The sequence below is a fragment of the Coregonus clupeaformis genome, chromosome 37, assembly GCF_020615455.1.
Source record: "Coregonus clupeaformis isolate EN_2021a chromosome 37, ASM2061545v1, whole genome shotgun sequence".
Lineage (NCBI taxonomy): Eukaryota > Metazoa > Chordata > Actinopteri > Salmoniformes > Salmonidae > Coregonus > Coregonus clupeaformis.
The window spans coordinates 20,411,377-20,428,294 of record NC_059228.1 but is presented as its reverse complement, the minus strand read 5'-3'; the positions used below and the strand labels follow the sequence as shown (position 1 = coordinate 20,428,294).

Genomic DNA, 16,918 nt, shown 5'->3' with positions numbered 1-16,918 from the left:
AAGAGGAGCGTTGGACTGCATCAAAAGATCAAGTTGTCAGCTTGCATCGCTGCTGAATTCCTTGTGACTTTCATGCCTCGGGGGTGCTGTTCAATGACAGAAATGATGGATTTGCCCCAGGGGGTTATTTTATGTCTGCCAATGCCAAGAGAGCAAGCTATTATCCAAGGTAACTTATGCATTCGACCTGCACTCTAAATCTCTGCCACTTTTTACAGCTGGCCATTTAAACAGATGTGTATTCCTCCAGGGGTTTAAACCAGCAACCTTCATATTCAACCTTAAGTCAGGTCAGTGACCCAAAAAAGGCCAGAGCAGACCTAATGCGTGTGTTATTGTGAGGATGGTTCCTTATGTAACTGCCATCAGGGAACATGATCAGTGGCATCCAGGCCCAGAATAATAAAAGGATTCTGCACATTCCTCCACTTGACCTTGAGGCTCATTTGAAGTCGATATCCTGAAAGTCTGAGGGGGGCTTTGTGATGTTTTTTTAAACTAGCACAGATGTCCGCAGATCCATGTCAAACCTATGGCATCAGCTCAAAGACAAATATCTGACGTAGTCAGAGGAGTTAACACACACGATTAGTTCTGCCCCAGAAAAATAGTTTGCACTATAACCAAATCACACGTTATAAATTGTGAGTGAATTGCATTATCAGTTTCTAAATCACGTGTCAACACCCTCCATCCTGGATACACTGCTGTGCAAACCAAAAACACTTCTAAAAGCACTATCTGGAAATCTGTGACTCTCACCCATAGTCATCGTAAAGGGCATGTAACGTTTGTCTCCCAGTCTTCACATCTGCAGCATTTGACCTGTGAAATGTGCACCGCACATAAAGTGTTTTTACGCAATACGCTCTGCGTTACATGCTCAATGTCATGAGTTTACGGATTGTTTTTTTTTAAAAAGGCCCACATCGAGAGTATTATTTAGTGACGTCCCACTGGGCAAAAACTGGTTGATTCAACATTGTTTCCATGTAATTTCAATTTTTAAAAAAAATGTGATGACGTTGAATCAACGTGCAAAAAGTAATGAACCTAAAGGCATTTCAAGAAAATGTCACCTAACTTTGAACCTAAATCCAATTACATGGTGATATTTTTTGTTGATTTCACGTTGAATTCACAATAGTTAACTCAACCAAATGTAAATGAAAACTATAGAGGTTGAACCGACATCTGTGCCCAGTGGGTTATACGTACTTAGGCCTGTTGTAGATATGAAATCTCTTGTTTAAATTGATGTTACATGGTGAAAAACTAATCTCAATTAGGTAGAGCTCAGGTCAGAGAGATTGAAGTGGCGCCAGAGAAGATGGCTGCCGTTTTACAGCCCTCTAACCAATTGTACTATTATGTGTGTTTTTTCGCATTATTTGTAATTTATTCTGTACGTAATGTTTCTGCCACCATCTCTTATGACCAAAAAGAGCTTCTGGATATCAGGACAGCGATTACTCACCTCGTATTGGCCGAAGATTTTTTTTTCAATGAGCCGGACGCGAAGGATATCCTACAGACACCCGACAAGGCCCAAATCCCCGTCATTCGCATGAGAAAGAGATATTGTGGACGTAGGTCGGGGTGCCTTGTAAGGATCCGACGGCGAGCGAGTAAACTGCCTCTTCCATTAGCCAATGTTCAATCATTTGAGAACAAATCGGACGACCTAAGATTACGATTATCCTACCAACTGGATATTAAAAACTGTAATATGTTATGTTTCACCGAGTCGTGGCTGAACGACGACATGGACAACATACAGCTGACGGGATATATACGCTACATCGGCAGGATAGAACGGCTGACTCCGGTAAGACAAGGGGTGGCGGTCTGTGTATATTTGTAAACAACAGCTGGTGCACAAAATCTAATACTAAGGAAGTCTCGAGGTTTTGCTCGCCTGAGGTAGAGTATCTCATGATAAGCTGTAGACCACACTATTTACCAAGAGACTTTTCATCTATATTTTTCATAGCTGTCTATCTACCACCACAAACCGATGCTGGCATTAAGATTGCACTCAATGGGCTGTATAAGGTCATAAGCAAACAGGAAAACGCTCATCCAGAGGCAGCGCTCGTAGCGGCCGGGGACTTTAATGCAGGGAAACTTAAATCCGTTCTACCTAATTTCTATGTTAAATGTGCAACCAGAGGAAAAAAAACTCTAGACCACCTTTACTCCACACACAGAGACGCATACAAAGCTCTCCCTCGCCCTCCATTTGGCAAATCTGACCATAACTCAATCCTCCTGATTCCTGCTTATAAGCAAAAACTAAAGCAGGAAGCACCAGTGACTCGGTTAATAAAAAAGTGGTCAGATGATGCAGATGCTAAGCTACAGGACTGTTTTGCTAGCACAGACTGGAATATGTTCCGGGATTCTTCAGATAGCATTGAGGAGTACACCACATCAGTCACTGGCTTCATCAATAAGTGCATCGATGACGTCATCCCCACAGTGACCGTACGTACATACCCCAACCAGAAGCCTTGGATTACAGGCAACATCCGCACTGAGCTAAAGGGTAGAGCTGCCGGTTTCAAGGAGCGGGACTCTAACCCGGACGCTTATAAGAAATCCCGCTATGCCCTCCGACGAACCATCAAACAGGCAAAGAGTCAATACCGGACTAAGATTGAATCGTACTACACCGGCTCTGACACTCGTCGGATGTGGCAGGGCTTGAGAACTATTACAGACTACAAAAGGAAGCACAGCCGCGAGCTGCCCAGTGACACAAGCCTACCAGACAAGCTAAATTACTTCTATGCTCGCTTTGAGGCAAGCAACACTGAAGCATGCATGAGAGCACCAGCTGTTCCGGATGACTATGTGATCACGCTCTCCGTAACCGATGTGAATAAGACTTTTAAGCAGGTCAACATTCACAAGACCGCAGGGCCAGACGGATTACCAGGACGTGTACTCCGAGCATGTGCTGACCAACTGGCAAGTGACTTCACTGACATTTTCAACATGTCCCTGACTGAGTCTGTAATACCAACATGTTTCAAGCAGACCACCATAGTCCCTGTGCCCAAGGACACTAAGATAACCTGCCTAAATTACTACCGACCCGTAGCACTCACGTCTGTAGCCATGAAGTGCTTTGAAAGGCTGGTCATGGCTCACATCAACACCATTATCCCAGAAACCCTAGACCAACTCCAATTTGCATACCTCCCCAACAGATCCACAGATGATGCAATCTCTATTGCACTCCACACTGTCCTTTCCCACCTGGACAAGAGGAACACCTACGTGAGAATGCTGTTCATTGACTACAGCTCAGCGTTCAACACCATAGTGCCCTCAAAGCTCATCACTAAGCTAAGGATCCTGGGACTAAACACCTCCCTCTGCAACTGGATCCTGGACTTCCTGACGGGCCGCCCCCAGGTGGTAAGGGTAGGTAACAACATATCGGCCACGCTGATCCTCAACACGGGGGCCCCTCAGGGGTGCGTGCTCAGTCCCCTCCTGTACACCCTGTTCACCCATGACTGCATGGCCAGGCACGACTCCAACACCATCATTAAGTTTGCTGACGACACAACAGTGGTAGGCCTGATCACCGACAACGATGAGACAGCCTATAGGGAGGAGGTCCGAGACCTGGCCGTGTGGTGCCAGGATAACAACCTCTCCCTCAACATGATCAAGACAAAAGAGATGATTTTGGACTACAGGAAAAAAAAGAGGACTGAGCACGCCCCCATTCTCATCGACGGGGCTGTAGTGGAGCAGGTTGAGAGCTTCAAGTTCCTTGGTGTCCACATCACCAAAGGACTATCATGGTCCAAACACACCAAGACAGTCGTGAAGAGGGCATGACAAAGCCTATTCCCCCTCAGGAGACTGAAAAGATTTGGCATGGGTCCTTAAATCCTCAAAAAAGTTATACAGCTGCACCATCGAGAGCATCCTGACTGGTTGCATCACCGCCTGGTATGGCAACTGCTCGGCCTACGACCGCAAGGCACTACAGAGGGTAGTGCGTACGGCCCAGTACATCACTGGGGCCAAGCTTCCTGCCATCATGGACCTCTATACCAGGCGGTGTCAGAGGAAGGCCCTCAAAATTGTCAAAGACTCCAGCCACCCTAGTCATAAACTGTTCTCTCTGCTACCGCACGGCAAGCGGTACCGGAGCACCAAGTCTAGGTCCAAAAGCCTTCTCAACAGCTTCTCCTGAACAGCTAATCATTGCTATCCGGACTATTTGCACTGCCCCCCACCCCTCTTTTACGCTGCTGCTACTCTGTCTATTATTTATGCATAGTCACTTTAACTCTACCTGCATAGAGAGAGAGAGAGAGAGAGAGAGAGAAAGAAATACAGTGCACTGTGCTGTATTACAGCAAAGCCAAGTATCCTGAAAACTAGCAGTTACCAAGCTGATTACAGATCTTGGTGTAATTTTTCTTGCCTTTTTACCTGGCTGTTTTGGAGAGAATGTGAAGTAAAAGGTCATTGAGTCACAATAGCGTTCACCTCCTGTAATTACTTCCTCCTCGATTTCATTGGGCTTTGTTTTGCTTAAGTTTTTTTTCCTTCAAACCTTGATGAGAATTTGATCTGGCAAAAAAAATATTCCCCTCGGCTGCCTCTAACCTTGGACATGATTTAATTGTAATTGCACACGAAATGCCTCTTTGAACTACTTGACTGAACCTGGCTTGAATCGAGTGCTTCCTCTCTCCTTCGAGCTTATCATTGTTTTTGTTAATGGGGAAGGCAGTCTGCCAAGATGTTACAATACATTTGTTGGTCAATGTAAAATGTGGGCGTACAAATTCTTTGGAGGTTTTAAATACTTTATGGTGTATGTAATGTGTATTGTGGAATTATCTGCCTACCTCTCTAACAAAGAAGTCCAATCAAACATGTTTATGGGTTGTTAGCAATGTTGAAGGTCTCAAATCAGCAAGTTACAAGGAAACTAAGAATGGAAATAATGATTAGATCAGTGCATGTGTTGTGCAACAACATGACCTAATGTTCTCATGGATTTAACTTTTGAGGATTGGAATTGTTATTCTGTTTACCTAGTTTTAATGCTACACTCCTGCGACATAGAAAGGAAATGTTTATTTGTTAAGTGCTTATTACACAAACGATCCAGAAGAATCAGCTTGCTTGTCTTCCTCCCCTAGGCCCTCTAGGTTTCTTCCTAGGTTCCTGCCTTTCTAGGGAGTTTTTCCTAGCCACTGTACTTCTACATCTGCATTGCTTGCTGTTTGGGGTTTTAGGCTGGGTTTCTGTATAGCACTTTGTGACATCTGCTAACCAGCGTGTGTTTTGTCCCAATCTTCTCAGCCCCTAACCTGAAGGGTCGGCCACGGAAGAAGAAGATGTCAGTGTCCCAGCGAAGGGACTCCCAGGGCCACAGTCAGGGGCCTCAGGGACCCCAAGAACCCAGCACCCCAGAGAACAAGTCTCCCACCAAGGTATACCACTCACCTAACATTTGATTCAATAGCGGACATGAATAAAGATGGCGGCCACCATGTACGTTCCACAAATGCTTCATTTGCTAAGTTCGTCGTATTATACAGTGCTCTCCATTACACTATTTTTGTATCTGCATTAGCACAGTAAACAATTCTAGCGCCAAGTCAGCTGCAATAAATAAATAAATACAGTGGGGAAAAAAAGTATTTAGTCAGCCACCAATTGTGCAAGTTCTCCCACTTAAAAAGATGAGAGAGGCCTGTAATTTTCATCATAGGTACACGTCAACTAGGACAGACAAAATGAGAAAAAACATTCAAGAAAATCACATTGTAGGATTTTTAATGAATTTATTTGCAAATTATGGTGGAAAATTGTTAGGCCTACTGCTGCTAGGTAGCTCTCTCTCTGCTCTCTCCCTCCCCTCTGTCTGTCCTTGATTGCAGGAGTGAAGTCTGGTGTGCGGGAGTCAGGGTTCCAGCTGCAGCTCATTCACCATAATCACCTCAGCCTTTAAGACCCGGTCAAACTTACCACTCATCGTCAGATCATAGTCAAGACGACCATATATTTGGAACCTGACTCCTGCCTCCGCTTCACTCCTGCCACCACCATCCTGCTCTCCACTACCGGACCTCTCTTTTGGACTCACCACGGACACTAGGACATTACGGTACCACACCTGCCCTGACCTGGATCTGTTACCCTCCCTGTAACCTGGACTTGCTCTTCCCCTATTATTGGAAACCTGGACTATTGAACATTTTAAATAAACCTGTTAAACCTTCTCTGGCTTGGTGTACTTGTCTGCATTTGGGTTCTAATACTGGTAAATCATAACAGTATGATCTGACCATCATGAACCCAGCAGACAGTAGCTTGGATACCACCCCAGAGTGCACTCAAATTTGGACTGCCATAGCCAATCAGGGCATTTTACTTGGCCAACATGATACCCTGTTTAAGACGATTGCTGAGGACAGTCAGGTGCTGCTTAATCAGGTTCAATTACTCACCAATCAAGTGTCTGCCCTTACTACCCCTTCAGCCCAGATCAGAGAGCCTTTTGTTCCTGCTCCAGAGCGCTATGACGGGAACATGGGAACCTGTGGCGATTTTTTGACTCAATGCTCGTTAGTGTTTGAACAACAGCCCCTCACCTACGCCTCAGAAAGAGCCCGTATTGCCTACCTTATCAACTCTACTAGCGGTTCCGCTCGTGCCTGGGGATCCGCGGTCTGGGAGAGTCAGTCGGACATTTGCAACGCTTACGTTGCCTTCACCACTGAGATGAGGAAGGTTTTTGACCACCCCGTACGAGGCAAGGAGGCTGCGAAACGGTTGTTTTCTCTTCGGCAGGGGGCTCGCAGTGTGGCGGAGATGGCAGTGGAGTTTCGGACTTTAGCAGCAGTGAGTGGTTGGAATGACGAGGCATTACAAGGAGTGTTCATCAATGCTTTGTCTGAGACTTTAAAAGATGCATTGGTGTCATATGATGAATCGCCTACGCTGGATAATCTTATTTCACTCACCATCAGGTTGGATAATCGGATTCGGGAGCGCCGCCGGGAGAGGAGTGTTAGTTCCAAGCAACCTGTCTGTCATCAACAAACTCCTCCCCGCATCTTCCCTACGGAGAAAGCCGTGTCTTCCCGAGTCGACACGAGGAGCACTGAACCCGAAGCCATGGAGGTGGGTCGGTGCACGGTTGTCCTCAGAGGAGCGTGCACGTCGCATTCAGGCTCGGGTCTGCCTGTATTGTGGAGAAGCTGGTCATTTCGTTCCTTCCTGCCCAGTTCGTCCGGGAAAAGGGCCGGCTCATCATTAATGGGAGAAGTTTTGGTGAGCCGAGCAGCGGATTCTTCCTCTTCTCCCCGCATTCTGCTCCAGGCATCCCTCCAGTGGCAGTTCCAGAATCTCTCTGTTAGTGCGCTGATTGACTCTGGTGCAGACGAAAGCTTTTGGATAGAGAGTGGGCTCAACAAATGGATTTGGAGACTGTTCTTATGGACTGTCCGCTGCAGGCTAAGGGTCTGAATGGACAATTGTTGACCCATATTACCCATCAGACTGTTCCTGTTTGTCTTAGAGTGTCGGGAAATCATCAGGAGAACATTCAATTCCATATTATCGACTGCCCACAGACCCCTCTGGTCCTTGGTATCCCCTGGCTCATAAGACACAATCCACACATTGATTGGGTGACAGGTAGAATTGTTTCATGGAGCACATTTTGTCATGTGAATTGTTTGTGTTCTGCTCTGACTCCTGCCAGTACTGTGCCTCGACCTCCACTGGAGTCCATGGATCTTTCTAATGTTCCTGACGTGTATCATGACCTGGCATCCGTTTTCTGCAAACACAGAGCTACTTCTCTTCCTCCTCACCGGCCTTATGACTGTGCCATTGACCTCCAGCCAGGAGCCCCGCTCCCCAGCAGTCGCCTGTACAATCTCTCCCGGCCGGAGACGGAGGCTATGGAGAACTACATTCGGGACTCCTTGGCGGCAGGTATTATGCGTCCTTCCTCGTCACCTGTAGGAGCGGGATTCTTTTTGTTGCTAAGAAGGATAAGACCCTCAGACCCTGTATTGATTACCGTGGACTTAACAACATCACCATTAAGAACAAGTATTCTCTGCCTTTGATTAATTCTGCTTTTCCCCTCCTTCATGGTGCTACCATCTTTACGAAACTGGATCTACGAAATGCGTATCACCTGGTGCGCATTCGTAAAGGTGATGAATGGAAGACTGCCTTCAACACACCCTTGGGACATTTTGAGTATCTGGTTATGCCTTTTGGGTTGTCTAATGCCCCTGCTGTTTTTCAGGCACTAGTCAATGATGTCCTTCGGGACATGTTGAATCGGTTTGTTTTTGTCTATCTGGATGATATCTTGATTTTCTCAGAGTCCTCCCAGGAACATGAACTGCATGTGCGCCAGGTGTTGCAAAGGTTGTTGGAGAACAAACTGTTTGTGAAGATGGAGAAATGTGAATTTCATGTGTCTGAGACCTCTTTTTGGGTTACATCATCGCTCAGGGGGAGTTGCGGATGGACCCAGCTAAGATCTCTGCTGTCACGGACTGGCCAGCCCCTCTACCCGCAAACAACTTCAACGATTTCTGGGGTTTGCTAACTTCTATAGGAGGTTCATCAAGGACTACAGCCGCATTGCGGCGCCACTCACCGCTCTCACCTCCATCTCACGACCGTTCGCTTGGAATGAAGGGGGCCGAATCAGCGTTCGAAGAACTGAAACATCGCTTCGCCTCGGCTCCCATTCTGATGCAGCCGGACCCCGACCGCCAGTTTGTCGTGGAGGTGGATGCATCCGACACTGGGGTAGGTGCGGTGTTGTCACAGCGTTCTCCTGAAGATAACAAACTGCATCCCTGTGCTTTTCTCTCAAGGAAACTTTCTCAGGCAGAGAGGAATTATGATGTTGGCAATCGTGAACTGCTCGCCGTTAAGCTGGCTCTCGAGGAGTGGCGACATTGGTTGGAGGGGGCGGAACAACCCTTCATCGTTTGGACGGATCATAAGAATCTGGCTTACCTCCAGTCAGCGAAGCAGCTCAACCCCCGTCAAGCCAGGTGGGCACTATTTTTTGGGAGATTCAATTTTTCTCTGTCTTACCGTCCTGGGTCACGCAACGTCAAGCCTGACGCCCTGTCTCGTGTTCATTCGGCTGTTGATACTGGTAGTAACCCTGAACCCATTTTGCCTCCTACCTGCAGTATTGCGGTCGTCACATGTGACATCGAGGGGATTGTTAGACAGGCTCAACATCATCAAGCTGACCCTGGGAGGGGTCCTCCTAACCGGATGTTTGTCCCTGAGTCTGCTCGCTCCCAGGTACTTCAGTGGGCTCACTCGTCTCCCCTTACCTGTCACCCTGGAGTTTCGCGGACCCTTGACTTTGTGCGACGGAAGTTCTGGTGGGCCACGATGGAGGCGGACACTCGAGCCTTCATTGCTGCTTGTACGGTATGTGCACGAAGTAAGAACTCCACCCAGGCCAGCGCTGGTCATCTACGACCTCTACCTATACCCAGCCGGCCCTGGTCGCATATCGCTATGGATTTTGTCACTGGACTTCCCCCTCGTCTGGAAAGACTGTAATTCTTACGGTGATTGATCGTTTTTCTAAGTTCGCTCATTTTTGGCCCTACCTAAACTGCCCACTGCCAGAGAGACGGCTGATATTTTGGTTGAACATGTGTTCCGCTCTCATGGTCTACCCACGGATATTGTCTCTGACAGGGGTCCCCAGTTTGTCTCCCAGGTGTGGAAAGCTTTCTGTAAAGCTTTGGGCATTACATCCAGCCTGTCCTCTGGATATCACCCCCAGACCAACGGGCAAGCCGAGAGAGCGAACCAGGAGATGGAGACCGCTCTTCGCTGTGTCACAGGGTCTAACCCTGGGTCATGGAGCTCCATGCTCCCCTGGGTGGAATATGCTCATAACACCTTGACTAACGCTTCCTCTGGTTTGTCTCCTTTTCTGTGTGCTCTGGGTTATCAACCTCCCCTGTTCCCTTCTCAAGAGAGGGAACTGGCGGTACCCTCGGTGCAGTCCCACATGCGCCGCTGTTTCAAGGTCTGGAGGAAGGCCAGGGTAGCTCTGTCCCGAGCTTCGGCGTACATGCAGAGGCAAGCCAACCGTCACCGGTCCCAGGCTCCCGGTTACTCTCCTGGTCAAGAGGTATGGCTGAAGTCACGGGACCTTCCATTGAAGGTGGAGTCTAAGAAGATGGCGCCTCGTTTTATAGGACCGTTCAAGATACTGTCTATTGTTAACCCCTGCGCGGTTAAGCTACAGCTTCCTGCCTCCCTACGGGTTCATTCCACCTTTCATGTTTCCCAGATTAAGCCTGTGTCGGTTAGCCCTCTGTGCCCGCCCTCTCGTCCCCCTCCTCCGCCCAGGATCGTGGGTGGGGTCCGGTCTACACTGTCCGGCGACTTCTGGATGTTCGCCGCCGGGGTCGTGGTTTCCAGTACCTGGTGGATTGGGAGGGTTATGGTCCTGAGGAACGTTCCTGGGTGCCCAGGAGCTTCATTGTGGATCCTGCTCTGGTCCGAGAGTTTCATAGGTTACATCCCGATAAACCCCGTCGGCCGCCAGGTGGCGTCCGTAGAGGGGGGGTACTGTTAGGCCTACTGCTGCTAGGTAGCTCTCTCTCTGCTCTCTCCCTCCCCTCTGTCTGTCCTTGATTGCAGGAGTGAAGTCTGGTGTGCGGGAGTCAGGGTTCCAGCTGCAGCTCATTCACCATAATCACCTCAGCCTTTAAGACCCGGTCAAACTTACCACTCATCGTCAGATCATAGTCAAGACGACCATATATTTGGAACCTGACTCCTGCCTCCGCTTCACTCCTGCCACCACCATCCTGCTCTCCACTACCGGACCTCTCTTTTGGACTCACCACGGACACTAGGACATTACGGTACCACACCTGCCCTGACCTGGATCTGTTACCCTCCCTGTAACCTGGACTTGCTCTTCCCCTATTATTGGAAACCTGGACTATTGAACATTTTAAATAAACCTGTTAAACCTTCTCTGGCTTGGTGTACTTGTCTGCATTTGGGTTCTAATACTGGTAAATCATAACAAAAATAAGTATTTGGTCAATAACAAAAGTTTCTCAATACTTTGTTATATACCCTTTGTTGGCAATGACACAGGTCAAACGTTTTCTGTAAGTCTTCACAAGGTTTTCACACACTGTTGCTGGTATTTTGGCCCATTCCTCCATGCAGATCTCCTCTAGAGCAGTGATGTTTTGGGGCTGTCGCTGTGCAACATAGACTTTCAACTCCCTCCAAAGATTTTCTATGGGGTTGAGATCTGGAGACTGGCTAGGCCACTCCAGGACCTTGAAATGCTTCTTACGAAGCCACTCCTTCGTTGCCCGGGCGGTGTGTTTGGGATCATTGTCATGCTGAAAGACCCAGCCACGTTTCATCTTCAATGCCCTTGCTGATGGAAGGAGGTTTTCACTCAAAATCTCACGATACATGGCCCCATTCATTCTTTCCTTTTCACGGATCAGTCGTCCTGGTCCATTTGCAGAAAAACAGCCCCAAAGCATGATGTTTCCATCCCCATGCTTCACAGTAGGTATGGTGTTCTTTGGATGCAACTCAGCATTCTTTGTCCTCCAAACACGACGAGTTGAGTTTTTACCAAAAAGTTCTATTTTGGTTTCATCTGACCGTATGACATTCTCCCAATCCTCTTCTGGATCATCCAAATGCACTCTAGCAAACTTCAGACGGGCCTGGACATGTACTGGCTTAAGCAGGGGGGACACGTCTGGCACTGCAGGATTTGAGTCCCTGGCGGCGTAGTGTGTTACTGATGTTAGGCTTTGTTACTTTGGTCCCAGTTCTCTACAGGTCTTTCACTAGGTCCCCCGCGTGTGGTTCTGGGATTTTTGCTCACCGTTCTTGTGATCATTTTGACCCCACGGGGTGAGATCTTGCGTGGAGCCCCAGATCGAGGGAGATTATCAGTGGTCTTGTATGTCTTCCATTTCCTAATAATTGCTCCCACAGTTGATTTCTTCAAACCAAGCTGCTTACCTATTGCAGATTCAGTCTTCCCAGCCTGGTGCAGGTCTACAATTTTGTTTCTGGTGTCCTTTGACAGCTCTTTGGTCTTGGCCATAGTGGAGTTTGGAGTGTGACTGTTTGAGGTTGTGGACAGGTGTCTTTTATACTGATAACAAGTTCAAACAGGTGCCATTAATACAGGTAACGAGTGGAGGACAGAGGAGCCTCTTAAAGAAGAAGTTACAGGTCTGTGAGAGCCAGAAATCCTGCTTGTTTGTAGGTGACCAAATACTTATTTTCCACCATAATTTGCAAATAAATTCATTAAAAATCCTACAATGTGATTTTCTGGATTTTTCTTTCTCAATTTGTCTGTCATAGTTGACGTGTACCTATGATGAAAATGACAGGCCTCTCTCATCTTTTTAAGTGGGAGAACTTGCACAATTGGTGGCTGACTAAATACTTTTTTTCCCCACTGTAAATGAAAAAGTAGGTTGTGCTGATTTATTGGTGCATTGGAACATGTCGCGCACCGTAGTTTAAAAACTCTGTGGGTAGTGCTAAAACAAAGACGTCATATCTGAATTCCTCCTCCTTTATGCACCTTCGCCATTCACTTCACTTTACTTCAGTTTGGTTGAATTCAAATTTTAAAGGTTGTGATTTATATGGATGACAATCTTTTTTTCTGCGGTGATATGATAATTATTTTGACAGAATCATTCAATAGCCACCCACTTCACGTTGAGTGTAAGCCCTTCAACTTCCACTCTTTTATTTCCTACAGGTACAACCTAACTGCAAGGTAACGGCTCCTACCAGCAAGGGCACAACCGCCAAACCCAGGATCTGTAAAAAGGCATCTGTGGAGGAGAAGGTAGAGAGGGAGGAGAAGGTGGAGAGGAAGGAGAAGCAGGAGAAGGTGGAGAGGGAGAAGTTGGAGAGGAAAGAGAAGCATGAGAAGGTGGAGAGGGAGGAGAAGGTAGAGAGGGAGGGGAAGGTGAAGAGGGAGGAGGAGAAAGAAGAACCAGAAGAGAACCAATCAGAAGAGAGTGGTGCAGACGAGCAGGCCTTCCTAGTAGCCCTATACAAGTACATGAAAGAGAGGGACACACCTATCGAGAGGATCCCCTTCCTGGGGTTTAAGCAGAGTGAGTGAAATACATTTATTTTATGTTCATATAAGCTTTGAATATAGGATACAGTTGAAGTCGGAAGTTTACATACACCTTAGCCAAATACAATTAAACTCATTTTTTTCACAATTCCTGACATTTAATCCTAGTACAAATTCCCTGTCTTAGGTCAGTTAGTATCACCACTTTATTTTAAGAATATAAAATGTCAGAATAATAGTAGAGAGAATGATTTATTTCAGCTTTTATTTATTTCATCACATTCCCAGTGGGTCAGAAGTTTACATACACTCAATTAGTATTTGGTAGCATTGCCTTTAAATTGTTTAACTTGGGTCAAACGTTTCGGGTAGCCTTCCACAAGCTTCCCACAATAAGTTGGGTGAATTTTGGCCCATTCCTCCTGACAGAGCTGGTGTAACTGAGTCAGGTTTGTAGGCCTCCTTGCTCGCACACGCTTTTTCAGTTCTGCCCACAAGAAACAACCTTTTTCCTCCAAACATAACGATGGTCATTATGGCCAAACAGTTCTATTTTTGTTTCATCAGACCAGAGGACATTTCTCCAAAAAGTACGATCTTTGTCCCCATGTGCAGTTGCAAACCGTAGTCTGGCTTTTTTATGGCCGTTTTGGAGCAGTGGCTTCTTCCTTGCTGAGTGGCCTTTCAGGTTATGTCGATATAGGACTCGTTTTACTGTGGATATAGATACTTTTGTACCTGTTTCCTCCAGCATCTTCACAAGGTCCTTTGCCGTTGTTCTGGGATTGATTTGCACTTTTCGCACCAAAGTACATTCATCTCTAGGAGATAGAACGCGTCTCCTTCCTGAGCGGTATGACGGCTGCGTGGTCCCAGGGTGTTTATACTTGCGTACTATGGTTTGTACAGATGAACGTGGTACCTTCAGGCGTTTGGAAATTGCTCCCAAGGATGAACCAGACTTGTGGAGGTCTACAATTGTTTTTCTGAGGTCTTGGCTGATTTCTTTTGATTTTCCCATGATGTCAAGCAAAGAGGCACTGAGTTTGAAGGTAGGCCTTGAAATACATCCATAGGTACACCTCCAATTGACTAAAATTATGTAAATTAGCCTATCAGAAGCTTCTAAAGCCATTACATCATTTTCTGGAATTTCCCAAGCTGTTTAAAGGCACAGTCAACTTAGTGTATGTAAACTTCTGACCCACTGGATACAGTGAATTATAAGTGAAATAATCTGTCTGTAAACAATTGTTGGAAAAAGTACTTGTGTCATGCACTAATTTGATGTCCTAACCGACTTGCCAAAACTATAGTTTGTTAACAAGAAATGTGTGGAGTGGTTGAAAAACGAGTTTTAATGACTCCGACCTAAGTGTATGTAAACTTCCGTCTTCAACTGTATATGATCTTCACACACCTGTCAAAACCATAATATGTGGGTCCATAAGTGTTCTTCTCACACTGTCAGAGCGTTGCATGCATGGGAAACACATCTCGTTCAGATGTTTCACTTCACAACAATGAGGCTTCACATGCTAGGGAAGAAGATATCTTATATAGAGAACCATAAAAGAACGGTCATTCAATATTATTTTCTTGGCACAGCCATGCGTCATTGTGGTGCATTCACTCTATACGAAAAGACGCGATTTGTTTTGTACGTCATTCTCTCTATACAAGTTTTACATAAATGTAAGCTGTGGTTCACAAAAAAAACCCATGTATATATTTAGAAATAGATGTCGTCTTCACACCAAAGGTGCAGTTCTTAAGTAGGTCATTGTGGTTGAGATGATATGAGAGTGGCTCAGTATGCATGCATACGGTAGTTACTGAGTCTGCAGCATTGCATAATTTGTATCGAGGCGTAACGCCAACTGTTTTACATACAGTACATGTTCTGAATTACAAACCAAGCAACATCATAATGCATTTCTCATTAAAGCCCCCAATAATGCAGTTTAAACTCGTCCTTGGCAACATGACAGTTTAAGAAAAACATAACTAGTTCAAAATATGCTCAGACGCAATCAGCTTTCATTATTCCTTTCAACCACTGCAATAGCCTCATTTATCGAAGCAAAACTTGCCTATTATGGAAATTGTGTTTCTGGTATTTTCTTTCATGAGTGGTTTATAATTAAGATAACGACTGTTTAAAAGCACTGGATTGTTGAACGGTATACACATGTATTTCTGTCCTCTTTTGATGTGCCTCCTACACGCTTTGTGTGATTGTTAACAGAAGCCATTCAATTACATCTTCCTCTCTAAGCCATTGGCTCTGAAATGCACACAGAGCTACCAATTCCACTTCCTCTAAAGCACAATGTAGGGCAGACAGCGCAGCGCAGATAGAGGCAAAATACTGTAAATGAATCGTTCAATCTATCCCCTTTTATTTGAATGGCATATTCTACACAGTGCAAGGCTATAGCTCTGGCTCAAAGTTTCTTATCTGTTCCACCAGAAAGGAAGCTTCTTTTCTTTTATTTAGCTTTAGCAGTTTGCCTGGTTGCTGCACAGGACGTAAGATAAATGGACTTCAGAGGAAGAAAAGGTCACATGACAAAAAGAGGTTTCATTATCTTACATTCAGTTGGGTAAACAGCTATTCCCAGCGTTGGTACCACATTCAGAATGTGCGATGAAAGTGAGTGTGAGGAAAAAATGGGACAGGGAGGGGGCTGGGAGTGTGTGTCAAGGTTGGTACAGTTTGACATCACATTGCACATTTTGAATGGCCTTGGTCGCAAATTGGAGAGTGGGGAGTTAGGGAATTGGTGTGCGTGTTGTTGGGTGGGGCGGCGGGGGAGGTGATGCGCATTATTTCAGGCTGCCTTTAGAGAGGTTCTTAATGCCTTGTTTCTAATTTGCCTGTTTGAACGTCTGTTTTAGTCTACATTGTGTTTAGTCTGTTTTGTCATCCTTATCTCTGTGATAATGCCCCGTTGAATAGAGTGAATTAGAGAAAAAACAGGCAGCAAGTCATCTAAGAAAGAACTATTCTCTCATTTTCTTTCTCTTTTCTGTCCTTCCTAATTCTGCTCGCTGTTGTGGTAATTACAGTCGAAGCATAACAACCCCATTAATAAGCCATAGCTGCTATCCAGTTGCAAAACACAATGCCACTCTCTGCAGTTCAAATAGAACCCACCAGCTTCCTTTGTTATTCTCCCTGTGCATTGACAACAGACACGGAAGAGCAGGGAGGAAAAATCAATGCTGTCAAATGCGGAGATAGGAAAATGCCATTTTGACAAATGCAAGCCTTTGTGTACGCAGAGATTGAATTCTGATGGATTTCTCCCCAGGCGAGCCTTCCTTATTTATAGGTCTTCAAATAAAAATGTTAAACAATGATGTTACAGAAAGAAGATACCAATGTCATTGTTTGGAAAATCTTACAATAACCTGGGTTAATTGTTTGCGGGGAAATATACTGTCAAAGATTTTGTACGGCTTCATCTGAAGTAGTCTTTGTTGTATTTTGATTATAATCACTATGTTGCACAATACCTATAATCCATGTGATATCGTCTGTCATTGGATCTTTGCATGTAAAATTCTATGCAAAATTGCATTTGTATTTGTGCCAACATTGTTAATGAGTGCTAACATGTTAAGTATTACTCGATGCTCATACTGGTCTTTATTCAAATCCCCTTCAGCTGAAGTGTTACAAGAGCTAGCTAGGTGTCAGGCTGTATCTACCTGTAGTTTATGTAGCTATGTGACAGTATCTTTGTATGT

At 45.7% G+C, this 16,918-nt stretch overlaps 1 protein-coding gene across 1 annotated transcript in view; it reads left to right on the top strand.

Moving 5' to 3' along the window:
* Positions 1–16,918, top strand: part of LOC121553257 (AT-rich interactive domain-containing protein 5B) — a 79,343-nt gene that overhangs the window by 38,472 nt on the left and 23,953 nt on the right. The window contains exons 5-7 of the mRNA XM_041866278.1: positions 5,344–5,474; positions 12,833–12,988; positions 13,022–13,196. Coding sequence (XP_041722212.1) covers positions 5,344–5,474; positions 12,833–12,988; positions 13,022–13,196 — 462 coding nt within the window. The remainder of the gene's footprint in view (positions 1–5,343; positions 5,475–12,832; positions 12,989–13,021; positions 13,197–16,918) is intronic.